General features: G+C 35.9%; 1 protein-coding gene across 1 annotated transcript in view; it reads right to left on the reverse strand.

Annotated features, from left to right (window-relative positions):
• LOC134527848 (E3 ubiquitin-protein ligase Hakai-like) overlaps positions 1-12,832 on the reverse strand; it is a 35,620-nt gene extending 22,788 nt beyond the window's left edge. Inside the window, exons 1-4 of the mRNA XM_063360803.1 lie at positions 12,748-12,832; positions 11,171-11,286; positions 10,703-10,790; positions 7,201-7,388 (exon numbers count right to left, since the gene is read on the reverse strand). Coding sequence (XP_063216873.1) covers positions 7,201-7,388; positions 10,703-10,790; positions 11,171-11,284 — 390 coding nt within the window. The 5' untranslated portion in view covers positions 11,285-11,286; positions 12,748-12,832. The remainder of the gene's footprint in view (positions 1-7,200; positions 7,389-10,702; positions 10,791-11,170; positions 11,287-12,747) is intronic.
• Between the last annotated feature and the right edge of the window lie 3,762 nt (positions 12,833-16,594).

Consider the following 16,594-nt stretch of genomic DNA (forward strand, 5'->3'; position numbering starts at 1 on the left):
CACAACGACGACAGCTAGAAAACTGCTGTGTACCACAACGCCGAAAAATGTCATTACAGGGCTGCCACAAAGGTTGGGTTAGATTAGACTAGGTTAGGTTAGGTTAGGCTAGGCTAGGTTAGGATAGGCTAGGCTAGGTTAGGATAGGCTAGGCTAGGTTAGGATAGGCTAGGCTAGGTAAGGTAAGTAAGGTAAGGATTTAAGAAACACACACAAATTCATTCAGTTGTTATTTCGGCTTTGTGGTCAATTTTGACATTCGGCGTTATGGTATTTCCGCGTTGTTGTAACGACCCAACAAAATCTATAAAAACTGTTGGCCAACTAGTCATCATCGTCACACCATTCGAAAATTAATGTTTGTTTACATTTTTCCACTTTTTGGCGCTATTTAATCTGCTTGATACTACGACGCTGTTCCAACTATATGCCAGCGCCCCCGGCTGACGTGATATGGCCACACGTAAGGCTGTTCCAAACACCGTTCGCCCAATCATCTGCTTGGTTTTGTATTTATCCGGTGTCGCTGTTCCAAGCTGACGTCAGTGCCCCGAGCTGTGTGCGTACGCTTTAAAACTTCGCCTGTTTGTCTTATCTATCCAAACATTATGCCGGAAAGGAAAATAAACGCCGTAGTTTTGCGTATTTTTACAGTATATTTTTGGGTTTAACATTATAACGTGAGCGTGTGTAAGCTTTTGTTTGCTTTAGTGCATTTATGATTAATGTTTGGCGGCCATGTTGCGGTGTATGTTTACCATTGACGAGACAAGTCTTTTACCCAGTATTTAAATTTCGCGTAAAAACACTGCGATTTCGCGTTTTAATACAAAATTTCGCGTAAAAACTGTATTTAACGGTGATTTCGCGTTTATCGTCGTTTAATCGCGATCGCGAAAAGAACAGGCCCCTATCAATACCTAATAAAGCCCTTCATGCTAGATTATAATTAAATTAAAAATAAAATGTAAGATAAAAATGACCATTAAGTGTCTCACAAACACCACAGGAATTATATTCTAAGAATATTTTCATCTCTAAGCAGAACAAAAACCATAGTGCAATTTGGCTGTTGATTAATAAGGCTACATCAGTGAATTAAGTTACCTTCATTACCCCAATATATTATGTAATATATACTTTTTCTCATGTATGAAGGAAAAATATTTCATTGTAATTATCAAAACACATGCAGTCATCCACGTGAAGTAGTAAATAATTTCCTCCCAGCTGTTCAAGTCTTGTGCCTGGTTGTTAATTATGAGACTAAGAATGAAAAATTTGGATTAATATAGGGATGGTCGGGTACCCGAAATTTCGGGCAGTGTTTCAGGTATCAAGTATACCCGAAATTCCGGGCTGGTATTTCAGTGCCCGAAAATATCGGGCACCTTGGAAAACGGCAATACCGCACGGCGCAAGTAAACAAAGCTTCTTTTTTTTGGAACGCGCGGCAGCTGCAGGAACATGCCACGCCGCCGCCGTCCCGGCACCAGCCGGTGAAGTGAGTGTGTGTGAGAGATAAGATAAAGAAGGTGCCCGGTCAGCAAGTGTGTTTGTGGGAGGGGGAGACAGATATAAGAGAGCGAGCCCTGCAGCAAGCGGAAGTGGTCAAGGTCAACATTTACCGTTACTCTCGCTGGCTGACTAACGATGCAGCTGGTCGCCGCCCGCCTCTCTCTCTCACACACACACACACGCGCGCGTACGCACGGCGGATGCTCACTGCTCAATAGTCACAAAGTAGTGTTCAAGGCCGGTGGATCTGCTTGCTGTGTGCAAGATGGATTATAAGCTGACTTTAATTACACACATTGTAGTTGCGTGGCATTTACAGAAAGTGGTTGTGAATTGTTTCTATTTAATTCATGTCATTATTTTACCAAAATGGATACCAGTGGAAGTGTAGGTCAAACAATCAACAGTGACAATGAACCTTCAAGCAGCTACCCAAACACAATTTAGTTAATAAGCACTTTATTTCCAAGATTAATATGCACTCTATTTTTTAGTTTAATGTTTAACTTTCATATCAGTGCGGTATAGTAAATAAATAAAAACAGTTCAGGTTTGTCAATGCAAACTTAAGTACGACTATTTTATGTTCAAAATTTATTTCATTAACTGATTTTGATGCCCGACCGAGATTGCCCGAGCCCGAAAATTTTGGACAATTACCCGCCCGAAGTCAAATTTCTCTGCCTGACCATGCCTAGATTAATAATTAAAATTTATACCATCTAAAGAAATGGAAACAGTGGAAACTCATTATGAAAAACTTAAATATTTAGGATTTCTCATTTTAAAGTGAATTATATTTCCAAATCCCTACAAGAAAATTAACAGTTCAGTCTAAAAAATACCTGGTGAACCGACTAAGGATCATTCATTCCAAATCAAATCATTCAGAGAAAACAAAATTTTGCACCCCACCCGCTCCGATTTTTAGGAAATTTTTTTTACAGCATCTATGAACAAATATAACGCGTGTTTTTTATTTTGGCCAAATTCGCTTCAGTTATTAATTTTAGTGATGGGTCAATTCCGATTCCGGAATCGGTCGGTTCCACCGATTCCAGTATAATTGTGGGATTCAGAATACAATGGTTTTGGAATCGACCATGACCGATTCCTGCATTGTTTTTAAGTTTGCAAAATACATCTCCTACGCAACGTAAGAAAATATTAAAATGCATGCAAATATATTTTAAAACTACATAATACAATATTTTTTTACGAACTGATTTACGAATTACGGTGATTAACGTATTTATTTACTTGCACCGCCATTTTCCCTACAGTACAAATGCAGTATATACTTTCCCGCTTTAAAAGCGAAAGCATTTTTCGGAAATTACGTTGCAGCAGCACTGCATTTAATAGTAAACCTTCAAAAATAATTAGACAAAACCAAAAATGTTTAAAGAAAATTATGTAAATGTAAACGGCAAGTAAAATAATGTAAACGTTAACTATTTGATCATGGCAGCTACATTTGCCATTGTAAACAACCTAATTTTTTGTTTGTGCTACCTGCCATGGTAAACCATACGGCCATGAACCAAATCTTTGTTGACGTGAACGTGAAAATTAAGATGTTTCACATCTCTGCACTTTAAAATTTAAAGAATTAAAATGAAATAATTTTTGAATGAGATTTTACCCAAATTCACAGTGGATTACTGCGACCATATTAAAATAAGTTTAAAAGCAACATAACAAAAGTGCTGTAAATTTGCGTTCTTGTGCGTGTTCAGCGATGCTCGTTTTACATTAGATATATTTTGAAAAGGCAGTTGGCTAATCTGAATTTCCAAACATTGCTGATGAAACGTTCGTAAATTTTTATTACCAAAAATAAACAATCTTTTAAAAGTAGTTGTGTTAGTTTAACAGAATTGTTTCCGATAAATTTCTGAAATTAATTAAATGTTAACACGCAATTATTTGAAGAGTTTAAATATTTTGTGTAAGAAAATCTCACCATAAAATGTGGAAATTTTGAGATGCTAAAACATGCACAGAACTTTCTTACTCAAGAACCGAAAATTTATTTTCTGTTTACAGTTGTGAAGAACTGCAAGACTGGATGGATTTATTCTTTTCACCAAGTGAGCAAATTAGGTTCTAGATAATATATTAAAACGTAAGCATCGCTGACATTTTATTACTGTGGTGCATATTTGTTTCTTGTCATTTCCATCATAATGAAATAATAAAGTTTTATTTTTACATTTCCCTCTTTATTTATTTTTTTGCTCTGGCTCCTTGAAATATGTATAAACGAGGTTATATTGTCATTTTATTTGGATCATTATTTAGTTGTGCTTGAAAATAAAATTCTTAACCTAACCGTACAAACCTCTTTTTTTACAATGAATTAATTGAGTTTATAATGTAAGGTATCTAAAGTTGGTTAAGTTATAACATTATTTACAATTTACGACATAAGACATCTTTGATTATTGGCAGTGTTTGAACACGTGTTTCGTCTAACTATAATTATGAAAGGTTAAAAGGCCAAATTGTGCTAGAAATTCAAGGTACCGTAACTTGATGGTAATGAACATACTTTTTAACATTATATAAGCTGTATATAATGTTAATTTCTGCACAGAAAATGAAAAACAACGCAATTACATTTTTAAAATCATAAACAACCTTTTTTTTCTGAGGATATTTAAGAATCAAAAATGGAATCGGAATCGGCATATTTTAGGAATCGGCCCAAAACTAATTAATTTATAATTTTTTTAGAAAATGGCGCATTTTAACCAATCTGTTATTTGAGGTGCAAGATGAAAAAGGCACTTTTCAGTAAAAATTTAATTGAGAAGTTATTATTTAATACTAACTAATGAATTTTACAATTCTTAATTGAAATTTCATCAGAATTCCAAAAATCAGGTTAAAAATAACATTAGACACATATTAAACCCTGTTTTCACTCTTTAAAGTTGGCGCTCTGTAATTTTTTTCATCTGTACAGCGACTTCCGTAAATGTTCATAACTTTTTTCTGGCTGATCCAATGAGGCTGAGAAATGTCTCATTTGAAAGAGGATGAAAAGTACTATAATAGTATAAAATAAAATTCATGGGTATTTGATGTTATCATTTGATAAAAAGGGAAAAAATTATTATATTGCTGAAAATATGCAGGTTAGCTCTAAAATATTATCAAATCAATAGTTAGAACAATCATATTAATTTTATTTATTTATTATTACACATTACACATAGTTTGTGTACACTTTAAAATTAGTTAACCTTCTTTTACTTGAGATTTACATTTACAGTAAACTCTTGATTATCCATGTTAATTAGAATCCACCTATGTAAAAACCCTGGATAATCCTTTTCATGCTAAGAGCCCTCGAATTTGGATTGCACCATATATTTTCCTTCAGTAGAATTCTGAGCACAAGAGAAGTCTTTATATTTTTTCTCAGCTATTGGAATGTAAACCTTACAGCACTGCCACCCCCCCTCCCCTTCCCCGCACACATGTATTTCTCCATCTGCTGGAGAGGCCCCCTTCTCCCTCCTTCCTTGTATTTAATTTTTTTTTCCTTGGTGGAAAGTTATTATTTCTTCTTGCCAGTTAGTCACATGACCATAGAAAAAAATTGTTGGTGAAAAGGGGCGGGGGGGGGGGGGGGGGGTTGCCAGGCAGACAGGGGCAAGTTAAAACAAATCAGGCGGCTTTATGGATTTTTCTGAAAATTACGGATTTATCCTTCAAGATGAGATTCAAAGTTTACATTGGTCCCATGCATCTTGCACACTACATCCAGTAGTAGTTTATTACAGAGACAATGATAGCTCCTCTGTTTCACAGCAATCATTTTGCTTTTTATCAGATTACATGAAACATGATGTAAACTTTGTTTATGAAGTACAAAGCAGAATGTGCAGTTACATGAAAGCAAAACAACCAAAAGTAACAACAGTAGAATACATCACAGATGGCTGTGCTGCACAATACAAAAATTTCAAGAGTTTAGTCAATCTTTGTTTTCATGAAGCAGATTTTAGTCTAAAAGCTTCCTGGACTTTTCATGCCACAAGCTATGGAAAATGTGCTTGCGATGGTATAGGTGGCTCAGTTAAACAATCTGTTACAAGAGCCAACCTCCAAAGACCATATAAACACCAAATTTGCACACCAGAAGAAATGTTTAAGTTTTGTAGCAAACACTTTTCAAAAATAATATTTCAATTCATTAATATAGATAGTGTAGAAAATGTAGAACCAAAGTTGACTCAGCATTTTAGTGAACATAAAACTGTACCTGGCACAAGATCTTTCCATTTTTTCCAACCACTATCTAATACTGTAATAGCAGCAAAACGGATAAGCAGTGACAAAGATTTTTCATCGAGGTATAGTTTATCGCAAAAACTAGAACTTCCAAATTTCCAACCAAATACCTACATAGGCTGTGTGTATAAAGATAAGTGCTTCATTGGACTCATTTTGGAGCTTGATGATGATAATAAAGATGCTTATATCAATTTTATGCACCCTTACTGGCCATCACATACATTTTTTTGGCCAGAAAACCGAAATGTTGGAAGAGAGGATAAGTGCTGGGTCCCTTTTACAAACATAATTTGCTCCATAGATGTTCCACAATAAAGTGCTCAAGTTGGACGAATGATGCTCAAACTTTCTAAAAAAAAATGTTAAAAACATTAATGCTGCCTGGCCAAGGAAATATTAAGTTTCATATCAAAAAAAAGGTAAGCCAAAAAATTAAATAATTTTATTCATACCTATAATTTTTAACACACTTTAAACTACCTACTCGACACTTGAATGTTACCTAATAATCCTAAGTAGTAAGCTTTACAAAATTAAAACTATATATAATTAGTTTCATTAGCCTAAAGTGTATAAGCTATTTGTTATGTGTAATAATAAAATTAATATAATTATTCTAACTATTGATTTGATAACGATTTACACGTAACCCTGATGAAATTTCAAGTAAGAATTGTAAAATTCATTAGTTAGTATTAAATAATAACTTCTCAATTAAATTTTTACTGAAAAGTGCCTTTTTCATCTTGCACCTCAAATAACAGAACAGTTAAAATGCACCATTTTCTAAAAAAACTTATAAAATAAAAACTAAAGCAAATTTGGCCAAAATAAAAAACATGCGTTGTTATATTTGTTCATAGGTGCTGTAAAAAAAATTTCAAGAAAATCTGAGGGGGTGGGGTGTAGACCCCTGGATGATTTAAAATGGATTGACCCGTGATAAATTTTTCAGGACCGTCCAAAAAATTTTTCTTACAACTTTTTTATATTATATGGGTCACTTCTTGATACAAGCAAAATTAAACACACTATAAAAAGATCTGTCCAACTATTAATAGTTAATGTGCCACTTTAAAAAGAAGTGAGATGTCTTAAAACCAAATGAAAGTTAACAAAAGGCTGATAGAAAAGTAATTTTCATGACTTCCAGTACCCTTACTGTTTATTTCAGGAATTTCTCTAGTCTTTCACAAGCAGACTCCAGTTGTGTTACTTTTAAAATGACTTTCGTGACCCATAGAGAACCAGTTTCATTATCAGGTACCAAAACTTATGGTTTTCTTAAAGTACGCTGAAACGAGATTCCAGGGAACATAGGAAGGCAGCAAACCCTCAGTAACTGGAAGAAACGGCATCAGGAGTGCCACCTACCATTCGGCCGTAGATGAGAATGGGCTTCTCGCACTTGTCGCAGCAGTGGATCATCGGGTTGAGCACCTTGTCACCGATCAGGTTGACGTGGTGGTCCCACTGCAGCCGCAGCATGGGCTCGGGCGGGCCGCGGTTGATGGTCGTGAAGGTGGGCGCCTCTAGCTGCGATATGTCGGCCTCCAAATCGACTGGGAACAGTCAGCTGCTACAGAGCTTGCTCAACGACACAATCATGACATTCATTATCCCCTCATGCTGGATTCACAACAGCCCAACAGGCGCAATGTAATGGATGCCACACAGTTAAAATATTTTCCTAACCCATCTCATTCCACACATCTGTGATCCCAGCGAAACAAAAAATGACGGACATGACAGACTTCCTGATTAGAAAGAAAAGTATATGTTGAGATATCAGATGAGGTTAGTTAGTGATAGTGATGACAACTATTTGAGAAATTCCTGTGGGGTTTAATGCAGGATTCTATGAACTAATGTAATAGTGCACACAAAATGCTTCTTCATTCCATTTATCAAAGCTTGGTTAAAAATTATGTGAAGAGATAATGTAGGTAGGCCTCGTATATTATACTTATCTTTAATGAATCTCAAAGGAAATAAAAACCATAATAATAAACTTGCATATGATTGCTTAGCAACATGTGTAATCATTTAAAAATTGGAAAATGAGTGTTATTCGAACCTATAAAATTTGTGTGTTTGTGAGACATAGCTTGTAAATCAACCATCAAAATCTGTGGTAGGTATATCAAGGTAAATTTATTCGTAATAAAGTAGACATATGCTGGGATTGAAATACACTTCAAACAACACCAGACATGGGTCAATTTCGCCAGATTACAATTAAATGTGAAAAGAAATTTTATCCTTTCTTCCCTTTCCAATCTTACAAACCTACATTATATTCCTGCCATGCGAGTAACAAGTGTGAGAAAAATCATTGAAATAAAAACAACACACAAAAAAACCCACAGCAGTGAAATGAAAATTGACATGTAGTTTCCAGAGGCAGGGTCTACATGAATGAATTATTAAATTAAACAATACAACAGAAAAGAACAGTTGTTCTGTAGCAGTAAACTTTTTTCTCTATCTGTATTTTTGTTTTGGGTAGAGCATTACATATAACATAACCTAACAGAGATCATGCTTTTAAATACAAGAGTATCATTGAAAACAAGAAAACTGACATGGTTTGTGTCTTAAATTGTTATTTTATTGATTAACGCAAAGAACGTTAGGTGTCAAAGTAGTTTTTTTTTTGTTCCATTTGATGTAATTCTGTTTTCTTGCAGTCATCATAATTAGAAATCACAATTTAAACAAACAGCTATCAGACTGCCAGAGAGAGAGGTCTTGCAACACTAAACAAAAAAATGTAACCAAATTCTAATTAATTTTATTACCAAAACATCCAATATTACACTACACACTTTGTCAGGTTCTGGTTAGCCAGCCTTCGGCTCAATACGAGTCATAATACACCACTCGTTCTTTAACTGAAAGTTAGCTTAACCGAAGGTTGCCTTCATGTTTAATGGGAAGGCTAAAACCGGCCCGTATTCATATAAGCATTATAAACTAAAAAAAAACTTAATATATAAAACAATTGTTGCTAAACTTCTGCTTCCACCAACCTTTGCAATTTTTTTTTTTAATTCCAGACCTTCATGAAGTAATATTTCAATAACTGTTCTGAAGAAGGAACATGCTAAATGAACATCGAGGTCATTAGAGATGACGATGGGTAGTTAAGGTGTGACCAGTGTGCAACAGAATGAACGGGTGGGAACAAGAGCAACGTCCGCCATGATTACCAGATGTGTTTACCCCCGAGAACTGAACCTGGATTGTATTGGTGGGTGGAAAATTTTTCCACTCCACCACTGAGGGCTCATCATGGGTATACAGTTGTATGCATCAGCCACATGTGACAACACTGAAATTAACCAGTAATGAGTGACCATGCCATAATAAGTTAGGCAAAACTTCCATTCTGAATATCTGCCTGACATTTTACAATTAGGTGATAACTAGAGACAAGACGTTATGGTTTTTTTTATACCAATTTCATTTTGCAATAGGAGATATTGGTGTTATTGCTTGAATTTTTTTTTTTGAATTTTATTTAATCATAAAAATAGTATCTTATTAACAAACATGATACTTAAATATATCAGGATACAGTAAAACACAGTTTTTATGACTCCTGATTGTTCCCAGAAAAAGGGCCATGATAGAGGGTATCATAATAAACATTTGGACCAACTAACCTCCTTCCCTAGACCTTACAACTAAATATGCCAATGTTCATACCAAGTTCGTGTTCAGTTGTTTCTGACAAGAAATTGACAAGTTTGCAAAACTAAATTAATTAATTAATTTTAATAACATACACCTTCAAAAAAAAAAACAAGATACCCAAAAAAAGGCTAAAAGGAGCAAGCATGATGAAATCCACGGTGCAACGGCATCTTTTAACAAGTTCTAACGTAAATATGATACTGAATTCAATACGAAAATGAAAGGATTTTTTAGATATAACTATAACAATACACCACGCCACAGAAGTTAAGTGCTGTGACAACGCTTTCTTTATTATCGCTTGCGCAGTCATGGTTGTGGAAGTGGTTATCACATACACACGCGCACGCATGCGCACCAACACATTCTCTGTCTTTCTTTCCCCTTTGCCAAGACATTTTAAACCTGTCTCGTGTGTTGCCTTGGTTCAAGAGGCAGTCAAAACTGACATTTAACTAACGCAAATTAGAGACAGATTGTTTAGTTTTACAACTAAAATCTTCCTTAGCTGTCAGCAGTCGGAAGAGCTTGGGGCTACAATGGAAGAAGTAAGAAACAGCCACACAGCAGTGCATATGGAGATTAAAACAATTAGATACAATAAAATTTTGTGGAAAAAAATTTTGTTGATGCTTAAATTTGGAACAAGTTTTATTATTTGCATTTTTTTCTTCATATAAACTTTTTTCAAGAAACTTAAGCTAAGACAGTCATGAAATCTTAATCTATTTAGTACATACTATTTGGTACAAACTATATGTAAATGAATAATACTCTTTAAATTTACAATTTTAAATGATTACTTTTTTTTATTTGAGTTAAGTTATGATAAAACATACTTATTAATTTCACTATCTTAGCTGTGTTTCGGGGCTTAACTTGTATTTGGTTGCTGTTTGGTGTATTGACATATTTTTTGGAGTTTTTCTTTTATCACAATTCATAGTATTAATCTTGTCTTTACCCATAACAAGTAGCATTTATTTTCTGACACAATTTGCTAGAGAACACAAAATACAATGCTTAATAAATGGAAAATCCATAGAAATTTTCCTGGATAAAGAATAATGGCATGACAATGCATTTACGAAGCACAGTGAGTGAGGCCAGGCCTTATGCGAAATGACTGAAATCGCACAGCACCGCAGGACCAAGCAGGCCAAGGGAATCGACTCACTCTTGGGTGGCTGCAAGTTCTCGTCATTGGCAGCCGGAGAAGCCTCCAGCTCCTGCAGGGGCATTTCCACATCCTCATTCTCCACCGTCTGGAAGCAAGCCACGCGTCCAGGCACCAGAAGGCAGTGTGCATCAAACACTTGTGCTAATTATATTTTTAATTTTTTTAGCATAGAACCTCATCGACAGCGAGATCATCGACGACCAAAACGCAAAACCAAACTGACACTGGATTTTACAATTATGCTGGAGACCTATAGTCTATATTTCTCACCCGGAGAAAATGTATGAATCAGAGTTCCTGAAAATTTACCAATTTTGACAGATTTCTACTGATGAAACATTAATATTTTTAAAATTTAAAAATTGTCCTGAATTTCAAAGTGAAAACAAGACTTCCTCTTAAAAAACTTTTTTATTTTATAATTATTATTAAAAATGTGTTAAGAGACAACCGGCAGGCACCCACCTTCACCACCTTCTTGCCTCTGCCCCGCCCGCGCGGTCGGCCGCGACCACGACCACGGCCCCGCCCCCTTGCGCGGCCTCGCATGATCCTGCTGCCCACCTCCTGGATTTCCATCACTGCACACGCGCACACACCACTGCTCAGATACATGTCACACGTCATCAGGCAGCATGCCTAATGGAATTAAGAATATTACAATTTACTGCAGAGCTTCTGTAAAATGGTGAACTAAAAGGCAACGAAAAAGTCCATAAAATCTCATTGTAGGAAAACTAAAAAAACCTTCATAAAATAATTATTAGTGAAGAAAAGTATTTAAATTGCAAAGTTACCGCAAATATTCTGAAATTTTACTGACAGCAAGAACAGAAATATTGCAATGCCTACATATTCCCAATATTCTTTATATTATAAAAATGACTATTATTTGTACATGTATAATCCATAAATATGCATTATTTTAGATACTTTTTTCTCTTCTACAGTTTTGCCACTGTGTGATTAGCCTATGTTCTAACAATCATAAACACTTTTAACTACTTTAGTATTTATGAGTTTTTCCCTATATCGAGCTTTTATTCCAAAGCTCTTCAAAGCTCTCCTCATTCTCAATTTTCTTGGAATCTAGTCAAGACTGAAAAAGCTCCTTTGAGAGACCAGTGAGGAACTTTAGAAGCACAATAACAATACATATATATCTTCCCAGAGCAGTACCAGGGCAAATGGAGAAAGTTCACCCAGCTACTGGCAGCATTTCCTGTATTGTTCATCTATTTCAATGTCTAAATTGTTTACTAATAATAGGATTATATATAAGAGTAGACAGATGTGACCGCCAAGAAGCAGAAAGCCACATATTTTGCGTTCACACAAAAAATATTAGGTTTAAACTTTTTTCGGTTTTAATTCCTTTCCCAGACACTAAAAAATTGAAACTTATTTTATGTTGTGAGAGTTTTATTAATGTTAGTTAAAGCTAATTTTCATTTAATTTATTATATTTAAATGCTTTTCACCTCACAATTTCTCCAATATTCGTAGCCCTTCGGTCCACTAGTTTCTAAGAATACAGTTGGGATTAAAAACGTGTCTTTGGGAGATTTATTAGAAACGAATTAAATCAAAATCATGGTATAAAGAACAATAAGAGGTGGTATAAGAATAAAGGGCAGGACAATTTAATGAATTGATGGAGAAAAATTAAGTACCCCAAGAACACTCATTGGCTAAGGACAACGTCAGCCACGTTTCCAACGTGCGAAAAATCAAGGTACGGTCCCGCTAGGATTCGAACCTGGACTGCTCTGGTGTCAAGCGAATATTACTACATCTAGAACACAGCGGCCTTGGAAGTGGTGCAACATCAGAAATACTTATAAAAAATCTATAGATATTTTTTTTTCAAAACATAACCTAGAAAACAATTTACGACAAAAATGTTCAATTATTTGATAGCCAATATTATAAAAACATACTAAGATTTCTTTTCAATGTACATCAAAGTGAAAATATAAATACCCAAAAATACTATATAATGAGCAAACAAATTAAATTATATCAATTTCGATGCTACTCACAATGTAAAAGAAACTATTTTTCAGGTACAATAGTCTTTTATAATTCAAACAATACCATTGCGGCCATTTTTCCACAATAATAATACCATAGAAAACAGATAAGTTGAATAAAACCATTATCCAAATATTGTAGTAGAAAAATATTTGAACGCTCGCGATTTGCGACTACAGCGATCATAGCGGCTTATCCTGTAGAACGCACGTGAAATTCAAAATTCTCGTAAATTACAGTGAGCGGACTCGGCGCAGATTTTCTTTCGTCATTTGAAATATTGTTGACGTATAGTAATGAATTTAAAATTCACACACTTCATACAGTTGCATGATAACAGTGCATTCATAATCAAAACAATTTTTGCGATATCTAAATAATATATTGTCTTAAAGATCATTAAAAAAGGACTAACTTAAAAAAAGACAACAAAAAGACAATATTATACAACTTTTAAAAAAGGAAAAATACTTATCTTTAAGGGGTTGTCCATTAATCACGTGATGTTTTTTTAGCAAATTTTTAACCCCCCCTCCTCACTAATGATATGTGGTGAGGTTTTAGACAGACACCACCCCCCCCCCCCCCAAGGACCAATAAGGCAAACCATAAATTTCTAAAACCGCAAAAACAACCATAAAAACACCATTTCAATAAATCACGTGTCTTTTTTTGGTATAAAATATTTTTTAAAAATTTCAGAATATTATCATTAAATATAGGTATAGGCCTAATCTAATTTAATTCTGGAAAATCAAGCACAGCATGTATTCGGCGCCAAAATCACAGTCTTACTGGCGACCAGCAAGCCGAGCCGGGCGGGGATATTGTTGCCTGGCTATGGCGAGTCAAGGTCTCGCAACGATTTTCAATTTAGTAGAAATCGCGCGAAAAAATAAATACACGTGAAATATCTCTACACCCCTCCAAGCCCTTGTGATATTTCGTGATATTTCCCGGACCCCCCCCCAACCACCCACAAAAAATCAACCGTTTCGAACCACACGTGATTAATGGACGATCCCTAACCTGAATTTTTGTAAATAGTTTATTTTGTAAACAATTCTGTGATACATAATAAAATATGTAATTTCCTTGAATAAGTGTTAATCTGAAGGAATAAAAACAAAAACTCCAAATAGTGTTTTTGTATAGTACTGTCCCGATAAAAAAACATTAAGTTTTTATAATGTTGCTACATAAATCCAACCAAAGAATTACAACTATTGACAGCATTTTAAATGTAACTAACATAATATTATCAGCTGTTCAAAACTGTGTATTATTGGTAAACTACTTAAAATATCGCAAAGCTGTTTATATTCATCAAATAGAATGAGTGGACCTCAAACATTCAATTTTCAGAATTTTATATCATATTATTATAACAGCATCTACTCTAAAAAATTACGATTGAGATAATTACAAAAAAGATTTTTTAAATACATTTATGTTTGTATCTATAAAAACAATAAATAGATAGAAGCATTAAATTTTACACATAAGTAACTTCTTTAGTTCCTACTGATGTAATTTGTTTTCATAAATTTTGTAGACAAATATTTCCCAATTAGATGAAGACAGTAACATTATTTCTATTTGAAATGATAGTTGTGCAAATTTTCACGAGGAAGTACCAAAATTACACTTTAAGGATGAGAAAGGGTAAGGGGGATTGTTTTTAGTAATCTTATATCGATAGTGACAGTTTACTTATTTTGAAAATCATGTTTTAAAATTTCTTAAAGTTCAGAATACACTTTTACATTTGTTTAAAAAACCTGCAAACAAACACAAACTCTTCTTGATATTTGTGTATTGACGTCGTACCGACCATGGCCGTTAAGTCCGTGCTCCGCACCGCCAGTACCATATCCCGTTTTCGGAGCGCGCCCCTCGCCCAGCCGGATTGAGTCAAGCGAGCGCCCCGGGCGTGACCTCAATTAACTGAATTAAAACAACAGGACACGAAACCCCGGGGGCTCGACTACGGAACACAATGCCCAAACAAGGCATTAGGACGAAATTAAGTAATCACATACAGTGAGCAAGTGCGTCGTAGAGACTCCGTGCATGCGCGGCTCGCACGGAACAGAAAACAACTCTCGTTACTAGCCACAGCGGCTACTGGCCTTGATTAATTTGCCTATGATAGTGGTCTAGCCAAACTAAGGGAATTCAAACCCAAACAGTGCACATTGAGACAATTTGTATTTAAATTTACAGTCGCCAAATTGGTGCCGATTTTTAAATTAATTAATCCATTTATACAATTGTTAATCCTTAGGCAAATATTTACCAGGTGCAGAATTTTAATCAAGCACCTGGAGCATATTTTTTACTCATCATATAACCAATTAAATTATTATAAGTTTTTGGTGCCGATTCACAAAGAAGAGAAAGTTTCTCTTCTTTGCGAGGCGAACATGTTAGGCCGGTCTCCAACCACTCCGCGCTGGGAACAGACGTGTTTCCGTGGGCAGCATTCAAGTTTGTTTCATAGATTATTTTTATTCTCTACTAAATCTTCAAATTTAAATCCTTTTATTAATTCACTGCTGCCCACGTCGACTCGGCGCGTATTTTGCGGAACCGGGCCTATCCCGACCGTCTTCATCGTGATACCGCGCTGCGTATTGTATAACTCACGTAAGTGTTTCGTCGAAATTAAGAGCCCGCTCATTGAGCCCCCCCCCCCCCCCCCCCCAAAAACCTCAAGCAAATTTTAACTTTCGGCGCTGGCCGTCTCCAGCGAGCATCGACCCACGTCCCGTGAGACTGCCGCGGTAACCATTTCAGTGTCACGTAGTGTTGTGTTTTTTTCTTGTTAATTGTGTAACTGCTAGACGTCGCCAAGTGTTGGTGAGAATTTTTGTAGCGGGAATGAACCGCGGAGCGTATTTGTAGAGCGTACCGTGTACCCACGTGGACCCCCGGTGAAACTCCAAAATTAAATGTATTCTCACCAACTCATATACAATCATTTTCCGTAATCTCCCGTCCTCCACACTGCCGAGCGACCTTCTCAACCAAGGGAGAACCATTCAGGTTAGATTCAAGCCGTGTACCTGGCAGGGCACACGGGGGCAGAGTACCCACGACCCAACATCAATGGCCTAGCAGCCCGCTAGCCTGGCGCCCCTCCGGACAGCAAGAGCATCGCGACGCCCGTAGCACCCGTCAGGTACCCCCGGACCTTTCACAGAGGTCGGGTGACGGCAGTATATATACTTATTTAAATATTCACAATCAATTATTTCGATTATGATTATGAGTTTTAAATTTCATTGTAAGTATAAAATAAATATGACACAGCTCCGCCTGCCTCCCTTTAGTAATTAAGTCTGTAAGAAAGTGCGTGGGTCTCAGGGTTCAGTTCGGCCACATGACCAGAGGCAGAGGCATGCAGACTGAAAGAATCCCTGGGTCTTCGGGCTACTCTGGACACAGTATTAAATTTAAAAAATTAATTCATGACAAATTACAGAGGTTTATTCTCACTGGCACGAGGTACATGGTGCTGTGGCACTCCTGGCCGTTTTCGATTTCGGATATCCATCCTGGCACTAACGCGGCCCCTTCCAGTGGCGGCACTGATTATGTTGCTCGTGGAGGTCCCTTACCGACGATTGATGCAGCGGACGTTACCATGTGACACGATGTCACTAACGTTAATATTAAAGTGAATACACTATGAAACTATAAACTATTTATTGTTTATTTTCAAAGAAATAATGATATTAAATATCTAAATATCTAAATATCTAATATTAAGCATCTAAAAAGGACTGACGTCGACCCAAGTGTCTCCCCTGCTCATAAAGTCCGTTATGCTGCGCCAACCCCTGATACTCC

The sequence above is a fragment of the Bacillus rossius genome, chromosome 1, assembly GCF_032445375.1.
Source record: "Bacillus rossius redtenbacheri isolate Brsri chromosome 1, Brsri_v3, whole genome shotgun sequence".
Lineage (NCBI taxonomy): Eukaryota > Metazoa > Arthropoda > Insecta > Phasmatodea > Bacillidae > Bacillus > Bacillus rossius.